This window comes from Thunnus thynnus, chromosome 2 (genome assembly GCF_963924715.1).
Source record: "Thunnus thynnus chromosome 2, fThuThy2.1, whole genome shotgun sequence".
Taxonomy (NCBI): Eukaryota; Metazoa; Chordata; class Actinopteri; order Scombriformes; family Scombridae; genus Thunnus; species Thunnus thynnus.
In genome coordinates this window covers 29,712,148-29,736,042 of record NC_089518.1, presented here as the reverse complement: position 1 = coordinate 29,736,042, position 23,895 = coordinate 29,712,148, and the positions used below count along the sequence as shown (strand labels likewise).

The following is a 23,895-nucleotide window of genomic DNA, read 5'->3' as shown; positions in this document are numbered from 1 at the left end:
AATCAGTTTGGAGCAGCTCAATATGTGAGCGCCAAGTATCATAGTCGGTTTCATTATTAGGTCTGGGGGCCTTTCCAGAGAAGGAGCGGATTCTCACTGGGGATTGTACTTGTGAGACAGCATCCTGTCTCCGTACGATGTGCTCAACCACGACCTTCTGGACTTCAGGTGGATTCATATCACTTAACGAAAGGGATGGTAATCTCTTTTCATTTGTGAGTAGGGCAGAGTCAGTGGCACCTAAGCCATTATTGCTTGGTGATGTATCTGAGAATGAGATGAGAGGCTGTTGCTCAGGGCCCAGAGGTGAAGGTATGAAGACAGTGGGCTCAGCAGGTATGGGGGGAGAGCCTTCAGCTCGGGGTTGCATAGCTTCAACATCTTCACCTATCTGAGACATCATTTCTTTCAGCACCTCACCATAATCTTTACCACTCTGCTTAGCCAGCTCCTTGAGCTCAGCCAGATATGTCTTGGTAACATTGCTGCCGATCTTAGTAGTGTACACACTGCTTAGTGTCTTTACTTCATAGGCAATGGGGGGATTGCTATGTACTGTGTACGTAAGCGGCAAGTGAGGTTCTAAGCCTTCCAAGGCTGAACCACTCGAGTACTCAACGATCAGGTTTTGGTAGAGTTCGTCTGATAGATCATCAACAACAAGGGATCTCTCAATTTTGCCATACTTCTTTAGATAGTCAATTACCTGTTCATCTTGATCAGCTATCTGTGTCAGACCATTAACAATAACTGCATTTGGGATTTTAACATCATACCTTTGTACAAAGTCCATATTGGACATGATTTCAGTATTGATATTCAAATTAATTGGCTCCTGGCTGGCTCGCCAATTCTGTAACCCTTGTTACGATGTAATAACAGAGCACAGGTAAGTAATAGTCAATAGTAATAACTGGACCAGTAACAGAAGACACTAAGCTTTTAAGAGCCAATATTTTGAACATCAATAATGACACAGACTACAATGGTTTGTATGTTTGTGGCCACTTGTTATTTCAAGCTGAAAGTCAACATGTAATACAACAGCTTTTTTTGGAAAGAACAATGTATGAAAAATAACAAACTAAAATAATAAAGCCGGCAAAATAAAACAAAAGATACCCTTTGTTCCCAAAGTTAGTCCTTATTGCGTTGGGGCCCTTTTTTCCCTGACCAAATGTCAGTGTATCACTGTCTATTTTAGTCCTACCACACGTTCCGTGAGAAAGGAGAAACCAAGGAACCCTGCACGCATCTCAGGTTCAATACCAGTGGTTCGGTTCGGCTCGCCACCCAGTTCACACTGGGAATCTCTGGGTCTAGGGATCTGAAGCCTTGCAGGAGTCCAGCAGGAAGTACTGGCTGTGTCCCCTTTTTCTTTATGGTATCACCAAAAACCTGACCTAGAGACAGGCCAGATGAGATCCAAATATCTCATTACATTCATGCTGTCTGCATAAATCATGTTCATTTTCTAATCTCCCATGAATTATTACCAATTAATAATAATATTTTGTATTAATTAGTTCAATCATGTTCTCAAAAAGGTTTAGTTGTACAACAAAAATATATCTTTAGTTTCAAGTGTTCATTTGTAGTTGTGTAACTATAAATACATTCAAAGTGCTTCTTATAATCATGTTCAAATACACATTAATAACCATCTACAAATACTCAAAATTATGTGGTTACACAAGTAACTGACAAAAGTACATTTCACAAAAATAAAATAACATACTGTGGAGTACCCCTTTAATTTGGTCAAAATTGCATCAAATGCAGTAAACATTAATAGTAACATGAGGCATTAAGGCTTAACGTGCTTAATTGTCTCTCCTTGCACCGGTAACAGTGAGAGATTGCACTAAATATTAACCTCTTTAATTACCATAAACATAAAATAAACATAAATTGCACGTAACACCAAATAATCATGCCAGCTAAGTGGCTAGGCTCAAGTTAACACGCTATTAGCGTCACAAAACACAGTCTCAGATAGAGCACTATTAGCACCTTTTAATGGCTATCAGCGCCAATTAACATAAATATCAGCTGCCTTACAGTCATCTTAACAGGTTTTATAGTGTTTTTACTCACCGCTGAGTCAAAGTATGAACAAGGTTTACAGCATTTCACCTCGGCAGACCCGCAAAATCTGGCCTCTCACGCTGCTTTACAATCTTAAATGCAACAGTATGGCGGTCAGCAGCTGTTTAACATCATCTAGAATTAATATTACTTCGTTCAGAAGATCATTTTTAGTTCTTACCCAACGGATGGCAAAAGATTTTATTTTCTCTATGTCCCATCAGCACTCGAGGTAGCCAGCATAGGTTGTTTTTTAAAACAGGAAGTTATAACAGGAAGCGGAACTGCAGCCGATCACCTGGGACTAGTGGGGTTCATTGATTTGTTATTTGGGGATCTTGTCATACTGAGCCCTTCACTGCTGCTTGGAAAATACAATGTTGGCTGTGTTTCTCCCTTTATGCACATAGTTTCACGATTTTAAACAACTTTCAACAGATGTAGTCATTTATATGAGTTATTTGAATGATATTTACTCCAAATGTTATTTCTATACCAACACTTTTTAAATAGTTCTTCTTCTTATTATTTTCTTAATGTATATAATCAACCTAAATTAATTATTTGTTTGTTTCTAAATAAAATGAATTGTTTTCAAGGATTTTAACGACTTTCCAATGAATTATTAACTTCTCAATTAAGATGAATTATTTTAAAGGGATAATTCTAATATTACAGGGTGTCATTTTAGAGCCTGGGCTACAGCCACCATTGGAGAAATCTTGTACTTGATCAATATCTGTCCAATAACACTTTGATGAAGAATAAAGATGAAGAAACTCCCCAGACTCCAGTCGATTCTTACTTGAATATATGAAGTTTATTGAAAACAAACATCTGATGTCAGAAAACCTTTTGCACAATGTATACATGGATACAGTCACACAAAAAACTTACAAGAGCACAGGATACAATCGGTTCCTATAAATTAGCACATATCATGCAACCTGAAAGGGACGGAAAAGAGGGCACCCAGGGTCAGAGTGAACTCAAATTGTAAATAACGAAGATAGCTGCTGTTGTCCATCCGAGGCCACCTTATCTCTTCCTCTGGGTGCCTCCACATAAAACATCCTTCATGAGAGACCGTGAAGGTCAGAGAGACAGAGGCCCTGTTGATTAAATCATGATGACAAGGCTTAACTTACAACATTCCTTTGTAATCAAATGGCTCATAAATTGAACAATGAACATCTTCCTTCACAAATGAGCCTTCACATCCACTGAACCAGAGCCTGATTCTGCTCAAGGTTTCTTCCCATTAAAAGGGAGTTTTTCCTTGCCGCTGTCGTCATAGTGCTTGCTCGTGGGGGACTGTTGGGTCTCTGTAAATAATAAGAGTATGGTCTAGAACTGCTCCAATAAAAGTGCCCTGAGATAACTTATCATTTGTCGCTATATGAATAAAATTGACTTGACTGTGTCAGGAGAGGGGACTCCTCTGACAGTGAAGACAGACTGCTCACTTGGACTTTTATTTTATTACATTGTCCATCACATCTGTTATATTTCATATTCATATTTTGATAAGCTTTCAAGTACTGTTTGTATATACTGTTATCATATGTATATACGTTCAATAATTATTTAAATATATCTACACCTTACTACCTCATCAATATCCACCTGACTCACGCTAATGTACACTGTACTATAACATATTGACATCAATGAGCAGTTTATACTCATCAAATGGTATATTATAGTTAACGTTATATCTCTAGTCTCTATTCTTAGTTAATTTAATTATATTATCTATGTTTATTTAGCTAATTATATTTCAGTTAGTTAATTTAGTTATTGTATATAATTTAGTGGCTGCTGTAACACTCTAACTTCCCTTTGGGATTAATAGTCATCTATGTATGAATCTGGTATTATTATATTATCACCTCATGAAGCAAAGTAATTTTAAAATAAATTAGATGAGATCATAAACAAAGCATTTTGTTGTTTATGTTTATTTAGACATTTATTTATGTATTACTAACACTTACTATTAATGTTGCTTTTAGTTTTCCTAATCATCCAATCAATTAAATTACAAATATCAGTCTGAAAAAGCCATCATGAAAAAATATTTTATTGTGCATAAAGTGTTACATTATCTACCATTAGTGTGTGATCACCAAAGAAACAAACAACAAACATTTTATTTCAGGTTAAACCGGGAAAAAATACATTAAAATTCTAAAATGAAATAAAAAACACTAAAAAACAGATAACGTATAGTATATTATACTGTATATAGTATACTGTACTATGTTGCGTACAGTAAAATTAGTAGCTACAGTAACATTAATTTAACAAAACCCGATAGCATTGTTGACAATGTACAACTTACATGAAGATATTCTGAACTCTTCTTCATGGAGAATATTTGACATTAATTTACAAAGATGTTGCCTAAAAGAGTTTCAGCTCAATTGTTTATCCTGTTTAAGAATTGTTTTTTATCAAAATGAAATTTATGACTGGGTCTAATGGCAAAGGCAATAGGAACATTGCCCTGGTTGGCTGATGAGTTGAACGCTTTTCAATTAAGATGTGATAAAAATCATGACTTCACTGATACACTGATTACATTAAAGGACAACACTCAAGCTCCTCCAGCTTTGGCTGTTGATATCAGAAGTGTGGAAAAACACTTCAGACTGACCAAGTCTAGAAAGAGTCCTGGGCCTGACGATATCTGCAGCCAGGTTCTAAAAACCTGTGCTGAACAGCTGTGCATCTTTCATTTTATTTTTACATTATCTCCTCAGCAAAAGAGGGTCCCTAAGTTATGGAAACATTCCACAATTGTCCACAATCACTTCCTAAGACTAAAGCCTCTGCAACATTAAATGACTTAAGACCAGTAGCGCTGACATCTTTAATTATGACACTGGAGAGGCTCATTAAAAACGAGGTTTTATTGTAGGTTGAGAAATCCCTTGATCCCCTGCATTTGCATACAGACCAGGTAGAGGTGTGGAGGATACTACTATCACACTACTACTACATTTTCTGTATCACCAGCTCGAGGGGACAAAAGCTTATGACAGGCTATTTATAGATTTCTCCTCGGCTTTTAACACTATCCATCCACATCTGCTAGCAGAATAGCTAATTCATCTTTTTAAACTGGATTTTAATCTAGTTGGCTGGATACTGTACTTCTTGACTGATAGGTCCCAGTGTGTGAAGAGTCCTTTCTCACACTAAATGTGTCTAAAACTAAAGACATGATAATCAGATTTAGAGAGACTCCTAGTCCTGTACTAACCAGCAACAAAGGTGTGATATTGAGCTGGTGGACAGCTATAAATACCTGGAGTACCAAGATCACCCCCTTTGAACAGAGTTTGAACTGTTACCTTCAGGTCGTCGGTTGAGGGTGCCTGTTATGAGGACTAAGAGATATATGGTTTCCTTTGTCCCTGTTGCCATTCAATTGTAAAATGGTAAATAGTGTTTTATTGTTGTCTGGATATTGCTTATTTGCACAGACTGCTTACTTGACTTCTGCACTTTGACCTTCATGCTGAATGTACTCCTCTAAATCACTCTGCCCACTACGTCCTGTTGTTTGTTGTTGTCTATCAGTGTTTTTGATGATGTGTGTGGGGGGGGGCACATGACAAACAATTCAGACACATGACAAACTCTTTTCAGTGTTGCAGTAGGTTATTCTTGTGTAGATCGTTAAGTCCTTCAATAAACATTTTCAGCTTTACGACATAAAAGGCTCGTGTTTGCTTTTCTCCACTGAGGTGCTGACCATCGCTCAAAATGTCCACAACAAACACAAAGCTCTCCCTCATGTTTTGCAATTCTATGGCTTCTCATCTGGATGAATTCTTATGTCTCTTTCCAAGTCTGACATCTGACAGAGTCCTGTCCCTCTTGTGCGTTCTCATGTGGATCTTCAATTGATTTCTACGCATGAAACCTCTTTCACAAGTTTTGCAATTGTACAGCATCTCACCTGTGTGGACTCTCATATGTCGTTTTAATGCGCCCATATCACCGAAGCTTTTCTCACAAGTGTTACATGTGTATGGCTTCTCACCTGTGTGGACTCTCATATGCACTTTTAATGCACCCAACTGAGAGAATCTTTTCTCACAAGTGTTACATGGGTACGGCTTCTCACCTGTGTGGACTCTCATATGCGTTTGTAATACGATCAGCTGAGAGAATCTTTTCTCACAAATGTTACATGTGTACGGCTTCTCACCTGTGTGGATTCTCATATGCACTTTTAATGCGCCCAGCTGAGAGAAGCTTTTCTCACAAGTGTTACATGGGTATGGCTTCTCACCTGTGTGGATTCTCATATGCTTTTGTAATGCGCACAGATGAGAGAATTTTTTCTCACAAGTGTTACATGGGTATGGCTTTTCACCTGTGTGGACTCTCATATGCCGTTTTAATGCACCCAAATCACAGAATTTTTTCTCACAAGTGTTACATGGGTACGGCTTCTCACCTGTGTGGACTCTCATATGCACTTTTAATGCGCACAGCTCAGAGAATCTTTTCTCACAAGTGTTACATGGGTATGGCTTCTCACCTGTATGTGTTCTCATGTGCCTTTTCACTTTTGCCATTTGAGTAAATCTTCTCCCACAAGTGTTGCAGGGGTACGGCTTCTCACCGGTGTGGACTTTCATATGCAGGGTTAATGCACCTGGCACAGAGAATCTTTTTTCACAAGAGTTACATGAATACGGTTTCTCATCTGTGTGGATTGTCAGGTGTCTATTCAATTGGGAAATATACTTAAAAGCTTTTCCACAAGTGTCACACTTCAAAATCTTTTTACCTTTGTGAGTCTGAAACTTTGACATGGTAGTGTTACATACATTGTTACTGTGACTTTTACTTTTACGATGTCTCTTCTGTCGTTTTGGCTCTGTATTGCTAGTTGATCCTGAGTCTACTTGTTTGCCTCCTTTGTGATCTTGGCTCTCAGCTACATGAGAGATGTGAGAGAGGAGCCGGTCATCACTGTTTGGTACCACAGAGCTTTTAACTGAGATGCTGACAACATGCTCTTTCTCTGTTGCACTCTCAGTTTCATCAGGACTCCAGTCCAGAGTCTGATCTTCACCGTTGTCACTTTCCTCACAAGTTGGAGTCAACATAAAGGTTTCAGTCTCCTGCTTCAGTACCAGCTCTTCTACCTCCAGACTGGTGTAGAGGTCCTCCTGTTCCTCTTTAATCTCTGGAGACTCTAGGTCGTTCGTGTGACTGTTGCTGTTATGATGTCTCTTCTGTGGTTTTGTCTCTGTGTTTCCAGTTGATCCTGAGTCTCCTTGTTTGCCTCCTTTGTGATCTTGGCTCTCAGCTACATAAGAGTTGTAAGAGAGGAGCTGATCATCACTGTTTGGTTCTGGTACCACTAAGCTTTTAACTGAGATGCTGACAACATGCTCTTTCTCTGTTGCACTCTCAGTTTCATCAGGACTCCAGTCCAGAGTCTGATCTTCACCGTTGTCACTTTCCTCACAAGTTGGAGTCAACATAAAGGTTTCAGTCTCCTGCTTCAGTACCAGCTCTTCTACCACCAGACTGGTGTAGAGTTCCTCCTGTTCCTCTTTAATCTGTGGAGGCTCTGGGTCGTTCGTGTGACTGTTGCTGTTATGATGTCTCTTCTGTGGTTTTGTCTCTACATTTCCAGTTGATCCCGAGTCTCCTTGTTTGCCTCCTTTGTGATCTTGGCTCTCAGCTACATGAGAGTTGTAAGAGAGGAGCTGGTCATCACTGTTTGGTTCTGGTACCACTAAGCTTTTAACTGAGATGCTGACAACATGCTCTTTCTCTGTTGCACTCTGAGTTTCATCAGGACTCCAGTCCAGAGTCTGATCTTCACCGTTGTCACTTTCCTCACAAGTTGGAATCAACATAAAGGTTTCAGTCTCCTGCTTCAGTACCAGCTCTTCTACCACCAGACTGGTGTACAGTTCCTCCTGTTCCTCTTTAATCTGTGGAGGCTCTGGGTCCTCTTGGTCCAGACAGCAGTTCCTCTCCTGGTCACAGAACTGCTGGTCAGCGAGAACCTCCTCTTCCTTACAGACATGTTGCTGTGGGAGCTCTGGAGGGACAAAAAGGGGAAAAGGTAAAAAATGTGGTACCGCTTTCTGATAAGGTACCCTGTATAAAGGGTTTATAAGCATTAATTAATGGCTTAATCAATAGTTAATAAATCATTCACTAAGGCTTGATAAATGTTTAATAAACCATTAACATTAACACATATAATACATTAGCACAATAAACCTTTATCAGTAATTCATAATCATTTATACCTGCAGGACTGTTTATTGATATAAAACATTAATTGAGGGTTGAATGATTTTCTGACTTGTTATCAGGTCTTAAAAGTTATTAATCAAGGGTTAGTCTATCACATTGTCTAAATCATCAGTAAGTGGTTGAACGGTACATTGGAACTGTCCTCCTAAAGAATTAGATAAAGCAAACGTTATTGTGGTATCGGAAGGAGAGATTTTTCACAACCTGGCAACCTAAAAACTACACTTAAAAAGCACTTATAAAACACTAGTAAATGACTTACTAACTATTAATTAAACAATTAATTAATGCTTATGAAGTCTTTATAAAAGGTGCCTTATTCTACCAAAAATGCAGACATCCGATGACGCTGATGTTAGCTTTCGATTCAGGGTTAAGGGAAAAGTTAAGGGGAAAGTTAAGGGAAACTTAAATAATGATATTTAGAAGTTGATTCTCCATGTTTGCACCACTTAAACTTGTGAATTAGTATTAGACATAGCAAAAGCCTTTACGTTGTGTAACTTCATTTTAATACTTGTAAAGCCTATATTCTGCTTTTGAAAACAGAGAAAACGTCGAGTTCACTGATATTTCTCCATCAAGACAACATCAGACCAGGTCCAGATCAAAAATCACTGACCTTAGACTTGTCAAATCTGGACTTTCAAATATCCGTGTTTTAATTGGTCTCTGTAGTCTTCTTGTTAATCTAATCCAGATTTGACAAGTCCAAATACAGTGGTTCTTGATCTGGACCTGGTCTAACGTCGTCTAGATGGAGAAATATCAGTGAAATCATCCTTTTTTCTCTTTTCAAAAGCAAAATAAAGCTTTCACAAATCTGAACGTGATTTTAAACAGTATTAAGGCTTTTGCTACGATGTCTAACCGTTTTTCACACGTGTAGGTGTTACACAAACGGACAATCAGCCGCTAAATATTCTTATTTTTCATTTTTATTGTAATTGTTTCTCATAACTTTCCCCCCTTAACCTCCCCCTCTCAGAAGCTAACTTAAGCGTCCTACACACCCGAGCAAATAATTACAAGTATATCTTTTAACCACTGTGGTGTTATAACGCTGATTCCTATGTTTTATGTTAAATTAATTTTACATACCTGTTCTGTGTAACTTTATTTCAGGTTTCCAAACGATGTCCAGCAGTCTGCGCTGACGATCGATCTCTACCTCGTAATCGACGATAGTTCTTTGAAAAACCCGGAATATTTCTTCAGCAGCAGAAGTTAGTCGCTCGCTCATGAACTCTCTCAAACACTCAACTGAAGACATCGCTGCTTAATTACAAATAAGATATCTCATTGTTCTGCTGAGAGACTTCTTCCAAGCACAGGATGCCAATAAGCTAACGCGACTAGCGCCTGTGTTGTTTACTTCCGCTGAATGTTACACTGATAAATCCCGACAGCGGAATCTCATGTTTTTTCGTTCCGCTTGTTGTAACGAGTTGTCTCAGTGTCATTTGTGGCTTATAGATAAGCAGCACCACAGTTTTTAAATCTGATGTCTGTGGCAATTTTTCCGCGCTAGCACACAGGCAATGATGTGATTTACATCAACCAGCAGTGATTGGTTTGCAACTGCTGACTGGGACGGACTCTCCTCTTCTCAGCGCGCCCCCAGTGGCGTTGCGTCACCAGGGTGGGGCGACTGATTTAAAAAGTATCAGGTCTGTGGTGATGACGTCGACAGTATTTGTGTCGTCACTCTTAGGAGGGGAGACAAAAGTTCTGCACTGCAGGTTTAATGTCATTTTTAGTTTTCCTAATCATCCAATCAATAAAACCACGAATATCAGTTTGAAAAGCCATCATGAAAAAATATTTTATTGTTAATAAAAAACTTTTGACAACAAAAAGTTTATCTCGAACCTAGAAAAAATACAAATGTTTTTGTCAACAGTAACATGAAGAAAAAAAAAGCATTGTTGACAGTGTACAACTTACATGAAGATATTCTGAACCCCTCTTCATGGAGAATGTTTTATATTAATTTACAAAGATGTTGGTGAACACTTGCATACAAGAGTTTCGGCTCAAGTGTTTGTCCTGTTCATGGATTGTTTTTTGTCAACATGTGCTGCCATTATATGTTCTTGCATGTTTTATCAATGAATCACTACAACTGAATCCTGCAACGTCTGAAGAGTGCCCTGATATGCCTTTTCTTGTGATTTGGCACTATGTAAATAAAATTGAATTGAACTGAATTGAATTACGTGGGTACGGCTTCTCACCTGTGTGGACTCTCATATGACGTTTTAATGTGCCCGTTTGAGAGAATCTTTTCTCACAAATTTTACATGAGTATGGCCTCTCACCTGTGTGTGTTCTCATATGATATTTTAATTGGCCCGTTTGAGAGTATCTTTTCTCACAAATGTTACATGAGTACGGCTTCTCACCTGTGTGGATTCTCATATGCATTTGTAATACGGTCAGCTGAGCGAATTTTTTCTCACAAGTGTTACATGTGTACGGCTTCTCACCTGTGTGGATTCTCATATGCACTTTCACTGCGCTCGTCACAGAGAATCTTTTCCCACAAATGTTACATGGGTACGGCCTCTCACCTGTGTGGATTCTTGTATGTGTTTTCAATGCGTGCGGATAAGTAAATCTTTTCTCACAAATGTTACATGGGTACGGCCTCTCACCTGTGTGGATTCTCATATGCGTTTTTAATGCGTGCGGATAAATAAATCTTTTCTCACAAGTGTTACATGGGTACGGCCTCTCACCTGTGTGGATTGTCGTATGCGCTTTTAATGCGTGCAGATGAGAAAATCTTTTCTCACAACTGTTACATGGGTATGGCTTCTCACCTGTATGTGTTCTCATGTGCCTTTTCACTTTTGCCATTTGAGTAAATCTTCTCCCACAAGTGTTGCAGGGGTACGGCTTCTCACCGGTGTGGACTTTCATATGCAGGGTTAATGCAGCTGGCAATGAGAATCTTTTTTCACAAGAGTTACATGAATACGGCTTCTCACCTGTGTGGATTGTCAGGTGTCTATTCAATTGGGAAATATACTTAAAAGCTTTTCCACAAGTGTCACACTTCAAAATCTTTTTACCTTTGTGAGTCTGAAACTTTGACATGGTAGTGTTACATACATTGTTACTGTGACTTTTACTTTTACGATGGCTCTTCTGTCGTTTTGGCTCTGTATTGCTAGTTGATCCTGAGTCTACTTGTTTGCCTCCTATGTGATCTTGGCTCTCAGCTACATGAGAGATGTGAGAGAGGAGCCAGTCATCACTGTTTGGTACCACAGAGCTTTTAACTGACGTGCTGACAACATGCTCTTTCTCTGTTGCACTCTCAGTTTCATCAGGACTCCAGTCCAGAGTCTGATCTTCACCGTTGTCACTTTCCTCACAAGTTGGAGTCAACATAAAGGTTTCAGTCTCCTGCTTCAGTACCAGCTCTTCTACCTCCAGACTGGTGTAGAGGTCCTCCTGTTCCTCTTTAATCTCTGGAGACTCTAGGTCGTTCGTGTGACTGTTGCTGTTATGATGTCTCTTCTGTGGTTTTGTCTCTGTGTTTCCAGTTGATCCTGAGTCTCCTTGTTTGCCTCCTTTGTGATCTTGGCTCTCAGCTACATGAGAGTTGTGAGAGAGGAGCTGATCATCACTGTTTGGTTCTGGTACCACTAAGCTTTTAACTGACATGCTGACAACATGCTCATTCTCTGCTGCACTCTGAGTTTCATCAGGACTCAAGTCCAGAGTCTGATCTTCACTGTTGTCACTTTCCTCACAAGTAGGAGTCAACATAAAGGTTTCAGTCTCCTGCTTCAGTACCAGCTCTTCTACCTCCAGACTGGTGTACAGTTCCTCCTGTTCCTCTTTAATCTGTGGAGGCTCTGGGTCCTCTTGGTCCAGACTGCAGTTCCTGTCCTGGTTACAGAGCTGCTGGTCAGCAAGAACCTCCCCCTCCTTACAGGCATGCTGCTGTGGGAGCTCTGGGGGGACAAAAGGGGGAAAAGGTAAAGCATTAACATTAACACACATAATACATAACACAATAACCTTTTATTAATGATTCATGATCATTTATACCTGCAGGACTGTTGATTATTGTGAAACATTCATTGAGGGTTAAATGACTTTCTGACTTGCTATGAGGTCTTAAAAGTTATCAATTAAAGGTTAGTCTATCATATTGTCTGAATCATCAGTAAGTGGTTGAACGGTACATTGGAAGTGTGTTCCTCAAGAATTAGATAAAGAAAGGAGGGAGTTTTCACAACCTGGCAATCCAAAAAACACTTTTATTAATGGATTATAAATTATTTATAAAAGCACAAGAAAATGATTTATTAACCATCAATTAAGCCATTAATTAATGCTTATGAACCCTTTATAAAAAGGTGCCTTATCAGAGAGTTCTACCACAAATGCATACATTCAATGATGCTGAAGTTAGCTTTCGATTCGGGGTTAAGGGAAAAGTTGAGGGGAAAGTTAAGGGTAAATAATGATATTTAGGAGCTTATTCTCTGTTTTTGCACCACTGACACTTGAGAAAAAGGTTTTAGACATCATAGCGTATAACAGTATAGCACTTTACCTTCCAGAAGGAAAAGAAAGGGAAGTGGTATAGAAGAGGAGATGAATGAGACACACGTGTGAGCTGGGGGGGAGGGGAAACTGACAAAAGCGTTTTTGCTGTAACGCCTGATTTGGTGTGAATTCAGCCTAACTCTCCACCTTTAACCCCCATCCCCCCTCAACCAAACTGAACCTACTCCACTCCCCCCCCCCCCCCCCCAAAAAAAAAAAAAACCCACACATATCGCACAATTCAGCTGAACTGAACTGAATTTAATCTCTTAACTCACAACTCACAACAATCTCTATAACAAAAAGGAACTGAATTTAAATGTGACCGGATTGGTCTGGATAGAGATTTTTTTGTTATTTCCACCGACTTTTCCCTCAAACCTGAAGCAGAAGATAAGCGTCGTAGCCATCGGAGCAAATAACTGCAAGTATATGATTTAACCACTGTGGTGCTATAACGCTGATTCCTATGTTTTATTTTTAAAATAATTAAGGTTTTACAGACCTGTTCTGTATAACTTTATTTCAGGTTTCCAAACAATAGCAAGCAGTCTGCGCTGACGATCGATCTCTTCCTCGTACTCGACGATAGTTTTTTGAAAAACTCCGAATATTTCTTCAGCAGCAGTAGTTAGTCGCTCGTTGATGATTTCTCTCAAACACTCAACTGAAGACATTGTTGTTTAATTACAAGTGAGATGTATTTCTGTCCTACTGAGAGACTTCTTCCAAGCACAGGACACCTAGCAACCAACGTGACTAGCTCCTGTGTTGTTTACTTCCGCTGGATGTTACACTGTTAAGTTCCCGACAGCGGAATCTTGTGGTTTTTCGTTCCGCTTGTTGAAACGAGATGTCTCAGTGTCATTTGTGGCTTATAAATAAGCAGCAGTAACTGCACAGAGGTTTTGTGTTTAAACTAGACATAAGAACTCGTAACTCGGACATGAGAAAATTCATTCATAAAGGTTCGAGGTACTTGCACTTGAATTTATCCATTTTGTGCAGTTTTGACATCAATTACTCAAAGAAATGCAACATTTTGTATTGGACATTTATTTCAAAGCTCTTTTTTTGTTGTTGTTTGTTCTGTTTTATTTTCTTTTGTTTTTGTTGATTAACATAGTTACATAGTAGCTTCAGTCTTTTTCTGCAGTGGAGACTTCTTGATTTAAGGCAGTATACTAACCAGAGTAAAAGATAGCAGCTTTCCATGTTGACCTATAGACCTGTGCAGTTCATCAATATAACTAGAGGGACACACACAAAAATCATGTGTTGTTTCTTGAGGAGCCATTGGCCTGTCGTACATCATCTACAAATTGTGTTTCATCTCTAAAGCAGAAAACAACAAACATTTTATCTCAAGTTAAACTGGGAAAAAATACAAACAAATTATAAGATTGAAAACAAAAACAAAAAGAATCTCAGCATCAAAACATCATCTGTAATTTGTGCGTCATCACTAAAGCAGCAAACAATTAACATTTTTTCTCAGGTTAAACTGGGAGGAAAATACATTAAAATGATAAAATTTAAAAAAAACACTGCAGACAAGAAGACTCTAGTTGACTAAATGACAACTTAGAGGCCCAATATGAAACTATACTGCATCCAAATTTGTCAATGAAATGCTGGAGTGAACAGTAAAATTAGTAGTTACAGTAACATGAAGGAAAAAAAAAAAAACAGGTTGTAGTTTGAATACACTTGATAGCACTGTTGACAATTAACATTAACATTTTTTCTCAGGTTAAACTGGGAGGAAAACACATTAAAATTATAAAATTTAAAAAAAAACACTGCAGACAAAAAGACACTGTTGACAATGTACAGCTTACATGAAGATATTCTGAACTCTTCTTCATGGAGAATATTTTACATTCATTTATAAAGATGTTGGTGAACACTTGCATACAGGAGTTTCAGCTCAATTGTTTGTCCTGTTTATTTGTTTTTTGTCAACATGTGCTGCCATTATGTGATTGTATTATAACTGAATCCTCTGCAATGTTTCACACGTACAAGGCTACAGGTATGTGTGGTAATCTTATATGCTTTTCCACTTCACACATGACAGAATCTTCTCTGTGTTGCAGCAGGTTCTCATGTAGATTGTCAAGTCAACACAAAGCTCTCCCTCATGTTTTCCAATGATACGGCTTCTCATCTGGAGAATTCTAATGTGTCTTTTCAAGTCTGACATCTGACAATCTTTTCCTACTGTGTGTTCTCATGTGAATCTTCAAATAATCTCCACGTGAGAAATCTTTTCCACAAGTTTTGCAATTGTACGGCTTCTCACCTGTGTGGATTCTCATATGCAGTTTTAATGCGTACAGATACGTAAATCTTTTCTCACAAAAGGTACATGGGTACGGCTTCTCACCTGTGTGGGTTCTCATATGCGCTTTTAATGAACTCTGCTCAATGAATCTTTTCTCACAAGTGTTACATTTGTATGGCTTCTCACCTGTGTGGATTCTCGTATGCGCTTTTAATGCGTACAGATAAGTAAATCTTTTCTCACAAAAGGTACATGGGTACGGCCTCTCACCTGTGTGGATTCTCATATGCACTTTTAATATATTCAGCTCAAAGAATCTTTTCTCACAAGTGTTACATGGGTACGGCCTCTCGCCTGTGTGGACTTTGCGATGTCTATTCAAATGGGAAACACGCTTAAAAGCTCTCCCACAAGTGTCACAATTCAACACCTTTTTACCTGTGTGGTTATTCAATTGAGTCCTTTTTTTTTTTTTACTTTTATGATGGCTCTTCTGGGGTTTTGTCTCCGTATTCCCAGTTGATCCTGAGTCTCCTTGTTTGCCTCCTTTGTGATCTTGGCTCTCAGCTACATGAGAGTTGTGAGAGAGGAGCTGGTCATCACTGTTTGGTTCTGGTACCACTGAGCTTTTAACTGACATGCTGACAACATGCTCATTTTCTGTTGCACTTTGAGTTTCATCAGGACTCAAGTCCAGAGTCTGATCTTCACTGTTGTCACTTTCCTCACAAGTAGGAGTCAACATAAAGGTTTTGGTCTCCTGCTTCAGCACCAGCTGCTCTCCCTCCAGACTGTTGCAGAGTTCATCCTGTTCGTCTTTAATCTGTGGAGGCTCTGGGTCCTCTTGGTCCAGACTGGAGTTCCTCTCCTGGTTAAATAGCTGCTGGTCAGCAAGATCCTCCTTACAGACATGTTGCTGTGGGAGCTCTGGAGGGACAGAAGGGGGAAAAGGTAAAGCATTAACATTAACACACATAATACATAACACAATAACCTTTTATTAATGATTCATGATCATTTATACCTGCAGGACTGTTGATTATTATGAAACATTCATTGAGGGTTAAATGACTTTCTGACTTGTTATGAGGTCTTAAAAGTTATCAATTAAAGGTTAGTCTATCATATTGTCTGAATCATCAGTAAGTGGTTGAACGGTACATTGGAAGTGTGTTCCTCAAGAATTAGATAAAGAAAGGAGGGAGTTTTCACAACCTGGCAATCCAAAAAACACTTTTATTAATGGATTACAAATTATTTATAAAGCACAAGAAAATGATTTATTAACCATCAATTAAGCCATTAATTAATGCTTATGAACCCTTTATAAAAAGGTGCCTTATCAGGGAGTTCTACCACAAATGCATACATTCGATGATGCTGAAGTTAGCTTTCGATTCGCGGTTAAGGGAAAAGTTGAGGGGAAAGTTAAGGGTAAATAATGATATTTAGGAGCTTATTCTCTGTTTTTGCACCACTGACACTTGAGAAAAGGTTTTAGACATCATAGCGTGGCAGAAAGGGGGTGAGGTAAGAAGAGCAGCATAGCACTTTACCTTCTACAAGGAAAAGAAAGGGAAGTGGTATAGAAGAGGTGATGAATGAGACACACGTGTGAGCTGGGGGGGAGGGGAAACTGACAAAAGCAGCATGGAGGCAGGCAGAGAGGAGTGAGAGTGAAAAGGAGGAAATAACTAAACTTAATCCAGTTTCTGGACAACCTACGCAACCTCTTAAAGAAAAACAGCAAACTACATAAAAGTAAAAGAGAGTGGCAGTAGTAAAAAGAACCGCCTGGATTTTCCTGGATCACCCCGAACAATCCTGGGCTGAGGAAGTGTGTTTATACCCAGAGCCTGTTTGGGAGGAAAGTTTTGTCTGCCCAAGAAAGAGAAGCTACGCGCTAAACCTTCCTACCTGAAAGGCCGTATTCAGCCCAAATCTGGTTGTGTGGGTGTGTTTATTTGTAGCCACTGTGAAATAATTTATTCCTCTCATCATCATCAAAATGAGTCAGGAAGCTGTCAGTAAAGCCTAACTTTACTTTTAACGTTATCAAATGAAGAGAAACGTCCTCCCTTCTTCCTAGTAACATCATTGTCCTCCCTAATGGCAGGGTTATATAGCTCTGATCAGTCTGATCGCTGGCTGTGACTGACCACTGCAGTGTGACTCTCCAAAAGTTGATTCTTGTTCAACTTTCTCCCCGCAGGCTGCTGCAGCGCCCCTTCCGCCCCCACACCCGCAGTCTAAACTCACTACCCCCATTCAAATGAATTGGAGGACTGGCGTTTTTGCTGTAACGCCTGATTTGGTGTGATTTCAGCCTAACTCTCCACCTTTAACCCCCATCCCCCCTCAACCAAATGTGATCTGTGATTATGAATGTGATTGCTGTTTCTTATACGGATATGGGGTAATAAATATGAAGTATGATTTGGTTCCAATAACACTTACTTTTGTTTGGCTATTAAAACAGACAAACGACTGAGTTTACTAATATTTCTCCATCCAGACCGGATTGGACCAGGTCCAGCTTAAAAACCACTGTACTTAGATTTGTGAAATCTGGAGTTTCAAATCATTGCTTTAATGAGTCTCTTTGTTTCACAGATCTGAAAGTGCGTTTAAACAGCGTTAAGGCTTTTGCTACGATGCCTAACACCTTTTCACAGGTGTAAGTGGTGCAAAAACGAAGAATCTGCCGCTAAATGATTATTTATCATCTTTTCTTATTATTTCCACTAACTTTTCCCTCAAACCTGAAGCAGAAGATAAGCGTCGTAGCCATACGAGCAAATAACTGAAATGTATATGATTTAACCACTGTGGTGCTATAACGCTGATTCCTATGTTTTATTTTTAAAATAATTAAGGTTTTACAGACCTATTCTGTGTAACTTTATTTCAGGTTTCCAAATGATGTCCAGCAGTCTGCGTTGACGATTGATCTCTTCCTCGTACTCGACGATAGTTTTTTGAAAAACTCCGAATATTTCTTCAGCAGCAGCAGTTAGTCGCTCGTTGATGAACTCTCTCAAACACTCAACTGAAGACATTGTTGTTTAATTACAAGTTAGATGTATTTCTGTCCTACTGAGAGACTTCTTCCGAGCACAGGACACCTAGCAACCTACGTGACTAGCTCCTGTGTTGTTTACTTCCGCTGGATGTTACACTGTTAAGTTCCGACAGCGGAATCTTGTGGTTTTTCGTTCCGCTTGTTGTAACGAGACGTCTCAGTGTCATTTGTGGCTTATAAATAAGCAGCAGTAACTGCACAGAGGTTTTGTGTTTAAACTAGACATAAGAACTCGTAACTCGGACATGAGAAAATTCATTTATAAAGGTTCGAGGTACTTGCACTTGAATTTATCCATTTTGTGCAGTTTTGACATCAATTACTCAAAGATATGCAACATTTTGTATTGGACATTTATTTCACAGCTCTTATTTTGTTGTTGTTTGTTCTGTTTTATTTTCTTTTGTTTTTGTTGATTAACATAGTTACATAGTAGCTTCAGTCCTTTTCTGCAGTGGAGACTTCTTGATTTAAGGCAGTATAGTAACCAGAGTAAAAGATAGCAGCTTTCCATGTTGACCTATAGACCTGTGCAGTTCATCACTATAACTAGAGGGACACACACAAAAATCATGTGTTGTTTCTTGAGGAGCCATTGGCCTGTCGTACATCATCTACAAATTGTGTTTCATCTCTAAAGCAGCAAACAACAAACATTTTATCTCAAGTTAAACTGGGAAAAAATACAAACAAATTATAAGATTGAAAACAAAAACAAAAAGAATCTCAACATCAAAACATCATCTGTAATTTGTGCGTCATCACTAAAGCAGCAAACAATTAACATTTTTTCTCAGATTGAACCAGTAGGAAAATACATTAAAATTATAAAATTTAAAAAAAAACACTGCAGACAAAAAGGCACTGTTGACAATGTACAGCTTACATGAAGATATTCTGAACTCTTCTTCATGGAGAGTATTTTACATTCATTTATAAAGATGTTGGTGAACACTTGCATACAGGAGTTTCAGCTCAATTGTTTGTCCTGTTTATTTGATTTTTGTCAACATGTGCTGCCATTATGTGATTGTATTATAACTGAATCCTCTGTAATGTTTCACACATACAAGGCTACAGGCATGTGTGGTAATCTTATATGCTTCTCCACTTCACACATGACAGAATTTTCTCTGTGTTGCAGCAGGTTCTCATGTAGATTGTCAAGTCAACACAAAGCTCTCCCTCATGTTTTCCATGATACGGCTTCTCATCTGGAGAATTCTAATGTGTCTTTTCAAGTCAGACATCTGACAATCTTTTCCTACTGTGTGTTCTCATGTGGATCTTCAAATGATCTCCACGTGTGAAATCTTTTCCACAAGTTTTGCAACTGTACGGCTTCTCACCTGTGTGGATTCTCATATGCACTTTTAATTTGCCCCGCTCAGAGAATCTTTTCTCACAAGTGTTACATGGGTACGGCTTCTCACCTGTGTGGACTCTCATATGCAGTTTTAAGTTACCCAGTTGAGAGAATCTTTTTTCACAAGTGTTACATGAGTACGGCTTCTCACCTGTGTGGATTCTCATATGAACTCTTAATGTGCTCGGCAGAGAGAATATTTTCCCGCAAGTGTTACATGGGTACACCTTCTCACCTGCGTGGACTCTCAGATTTTTGTTCAAATTGGACTTGCACTGAAAAGCTTTCCCACAAGTATTACATGGGTACAGCTTCTCCCCTATGTGGACTTTCATATGCAGTAGCAATGCGCTCCGCTGAGTGAATCGTTTTTCACAAGTGTTGCATTTTAAAGACTTTTTCCCTGTATAAATATTACTGTGAATCTTTGATGTGGTAGAGTTGTCTTCATTGTTAGTGGGATTTTTTCTCCTGTGATGTCTCTTCTTGGGTTTTGTTTCTGTATTCCCAGTTGATCCTGAGTCTCCATATTTGCCTCCCTTGTGGCCTTGGCTCTCAGCTACATGAGAGTTGTGAGAGAGGAGCTGGTCATCACTGTTTGGTTCTGGTACCACTGAGCTTTTAACTAACATGCTTACAACATGCTCTTTCTCTGCTGCACTCTGAGTTTCATCAGAGTCCTCCATCTGATCTTCACTGTTGTCACTTTCCTGTCCTTTCATATGCGCTTTTAAGGTGCCCGGCAGAGAGAATCTTTTCTCACAAGTGTTACATGTGTATGGCTTCTTGCGTGTGTGTGTTCTCATATGTCGTTTTAAGTTGCCCAACTCAGAGAATCTTTTCTCACAGGTGTTACATGGGTACGGCTTCTCACCTGTGTGGACTCTCATATGTGTTTGTAATATATCCCGCCGAGAGAATCTTTTCTCACAGGTGTTACATGGGTACGGCTTCTCACCTGTGTGGATTCTCATGTGCTTTTTGAAGTCTGACATTCGACTGAATCCTTTTCCACAGGTTTCACAGTTATACGACTTCTCACCTGCATGGACTCTCGGGTGTTTGTTCAAATAGGACTTGCACTTAAAAGCTTTCCCACAAGTATTGTTTTTTAAAGACTTTTTCCCTGTATAAATATAACTGTGAATCTTTGATGTGTTTTGATGTCTCTTCTTGGGTTTTGTCTCTGCATTCCCAGGTGATCCTGAGTCTCCTTGTTTGCCTCCTTTGTGATCTTGGCTCTCAACTACATGAGAGTTGTGAGAGAGGAGCTGGTCGATACTGTTTGGTTCTGGTACCACTGAGCTTTTAACTAACATGCTCACAACATGCTCTTTCTCTGCTGCACTCTGAATTTCATCAGAGTCCTCCGTCTGATCTTCACCGTTGTCACTTTCCTTACAAGTAGGAGTCAACATAAAGGTTTCAGTCTCCTGCTTCAGCACCAGCTGTTCTCCCTCCAGACTGGTGCACAGTTCAGCCTGTTCCTCTTTAATCTGTGGAGGCTCTGGGTCCTCTTGGTCCAAACTGGAGTTCCTCTCCTGGTTACAGAGCTGCTGGTCAGTGAGAACCTCCTCCTCCTTACAGACATGCTGCTGTAGAAGTTCTGGTAGGACAAAGGGACACAAGAAGTAGGTTACTGGTGTGATGATAGAAAACCAGACATCTGAGCACATAAGGATGCATTTAAACTACTGGAATCTTAGTGTTCGGGGGTGTGTGTGGGAAGGACACAAATAAATAAAGTCTGTCTGTATTTAAATCATTGGGAATTTATATGAGTATAATTCACCTGATGACAAACTGATCATTTGAATCAGGTGTGTTGGAAAGGAGAAACGTCTCAAGCATGTAGGCCAGCGGTGCCCCAAGACCAGGAATAAAAAACAGCTCCCACCTACCTGAACTCCTTCATTCACTACGCTCTGCCAATGAAAGGTTCCTGGTATTACCACCACAACAGGGCCCTAAATCGCTAGCCAGACTCCTCTCTTCTGTAGTTCCCCGGTGGTGAAACAAGTTACCAATCTCCATCTGAGCCGCAGAGTCCCTCTCAATCTTTAAAAAAAGACTAAAGACTCAGCTCTTTCACCATCACCTTTGCACTTGATGGGCTGGAAAAAAATCTGCTTCTATGCATTTTATGCACTCTATGCATTGCCCCTTCCTCTTGGCACCTACGTCCTATCGGACTCAAACTTAGCATTATGGCACTTACTCTTATTGTTCTCTCCTGACTAGATCCTTGCTCATGTTGTATCAACTCTCTGTTGTACGGCACTTTGGATAAAAGTGTCTGCTAAATGAGATTGTAAATTGTAAAAACACTGAACCACAATGTCCAGCCACTGTCCTGGTCTTGGAGGGTCACATCTCAACCAGCTCCTTGTAATAGCCCTTATACATCCAAGTATCAGGATTTTGAAGAGATAGATGTCCTTCTCTTGAGTTATGTCACCAAGCATCAATCACAGCTACAAAATCCGGGGGTCCCTGGGAAGAGTCTGAATAACCCTGTCCCAGAATGTTGAATGAGAATGTGGCTTATTTTTTATGTGGGGTGTAATAAAAAAGCGAATGAAGTTCTTTCATCTGGATTCCCTCCATCTTTTAGAGCTACTTCGACAGTTTAATGTTCAATTCTAGTTCCTATTTCAGTTTTACACATCTTGAATTTCTTCCGTTTTGTTCACGTGTTTGTTTTTTAAGGATAATTCTGCTTGTACAAACCTATTCTCTGTAACTTTATTTCAGGTTTCCAAACGATATCCAGCAGTCTGCTCTGACGATCGATCTCTTTCTCGTACTCGACGATAGTTTTCTGAAAAACTCGGAATATTTCTTCAGCAGCAGCAGTTAGTCGCTCGTTCATTAACTCTCTCAAACACTCAACTGAAGACATTGTTGTTTAATTACAAGTGAGATGTATTACTGTCCTGCTTGGGAGACTTCTTCCCCGCATAGGACTCCCGTCAACTAACGTGACTAGCTCCTGTGTGGTTTACTTCCGCTGGATGTTACACTGTTAAGTTCCGACAGCGGAATCTTGTGGTTTTTCGTTCCGTTTGTTGAAACGAGATGTCTCAGTGTCATTTGTGGCTTATATATAAGCAGCAGTAACTGCACAGAGGTTTTATGTGTTTAAACTAGACATAAGAACTCATAACTCAGACATGAGAAAATTCATTACATAAAGGTTTGAGGTACTTGCACTTGAATTTATCCATTTTGTGCAGTTTTGATATCCATTGCTCAAAGAAATTACTTTGTATTGGACATTTATTTCACAGCTCTGTTTTTTTTTTGTTTTGTTCTGTTTTGTTTTTGTTGATTAACATAGTTACGTAGTAGCTTCAGTCTTTTTCTGCAGTGGAGACTTCTTGATTTTAGACAGTATACTAACCAGAGAAAAAGATAGCAGCTTTACATATTGACCTATAGACCTGTGCAGTTCATCACTATAACTAGAGGGACACACACAAAACTATGTGTTGTTTCTTAAGGAGCCAATGGCCTAAAAAAAACAAACAGAATTTGTTCATTGCTTTAGAATTTGTTGTGGTCAAGACCAAGGAGATGGTTGTAGATTTTAAGAGGACCAGGGTTAAACACCATTTCCATTCTTGGAGAGGCGGTGGAGGTGGTGGAGGGATACAGATACCTTGGAGTCCACTTCAGCAACAAACTGGACTGAAAATGCAACACATTGGCTCTCAGGGAACTAAGCTTGATGCATTTTATGGTCTATCTGATTGTGCTTTCGAAGCTTTAGTCTAGCCACGATTTGATGCTGAGAAAGCCCCTCTTTTCTTAGAATAACAATTTGACTTCTGACACTTTCACTTACTTCTAATGCCATGTTTCCCACTATCACAATGCTACTAAGTAAGCGATGATCTGCTGGAAACTTGAGGCACAGCTGTATTTAAACAGATGAACACTGGTTGCAGGTTGAGTTACTTAAACAAGCTTCTGATGAGTAGATCAAATCCACGAGTGTCATCTGAATGCATGTTTCAATGGAAGAAACACAATTCAAGGAAATTTGACCTTTGGTACAAAGGGGTAAAGCTGGTCAATGCCACAAATTTGCTCAAATTTGATTGCTGACTATAATGCAGAATCTTAAATACTTTTTTCTTGTGTTTTTAAATGTTTCTAAATCCTCAAACTTTCTGATTATTTCCAGGTTAATGTGAA

General features: G+C 39.3%; 2 protein-coding genes across 4 annotated transcripts in view; both read right to left on the bottom strand.

Moving 5' to 3' along the window:
• The window catches only part of LOC137200598 (zinc finger protein ZFP2-like), a 39,754-nt gene extending 17,038 nt beyond the window's left edge, over window positions 1-22,716 (bottom strand). The window contains exons 1-3 of one of the 3 annotated variants that reach the window (XR_010932077.1): window positions 22,426-22,711; window positions 19,216-21,301; window positions 18,667-19,176 (exon numbers count right to left, since the gene is read on the bottom strand). Coding sequence is in view for 2 of the 3 variants with exons in the window: in XM_067615391.1 (XP_067471492.1) it covers window positions 19,572-21,301; window positions 22,426-22,597 (1,902 nt within the window). In the remaining variant the exon portion in view is untranslated. Of the gene's footprint in view, window positions 1-18,666; window positions 21,302-22,425 lie in introns of those variants that run through there. The other 2 variants (XM_067615391.1, XM_067615390.1) reach the window with 2 other exon arrangements.
• LOC137201483 (zinc finger protein 729-like) lies at window positions 4,989-18,440 on the bottom strand. The gene is made up of 7 exons (XM_067616563.1): window positions 18,135-18,440; window positions 15,146-16,174; window positions 13,466-13,645; window positions 10,574-12,359; window positions 9,981-10,042; window positions 9,493-9,669; window positions 4,989-8,170 (listed from the first exon to the last, which is right to left on the bottom strand). Exons 1-7 carry the CDS (start codon window positions 18,304-18,306, stop codon window positions 5,916-5,918), a joined length of 5,661 nt encoding a protein of 1,886 aa, XP_067472664.1. The 5' UTR covers window positions 18,307-18,440; the 3' UTR covers window positions 4,989-5,915.
• Window positions 22,717-23,895: the final 1,179 nt, after the last annotated feature.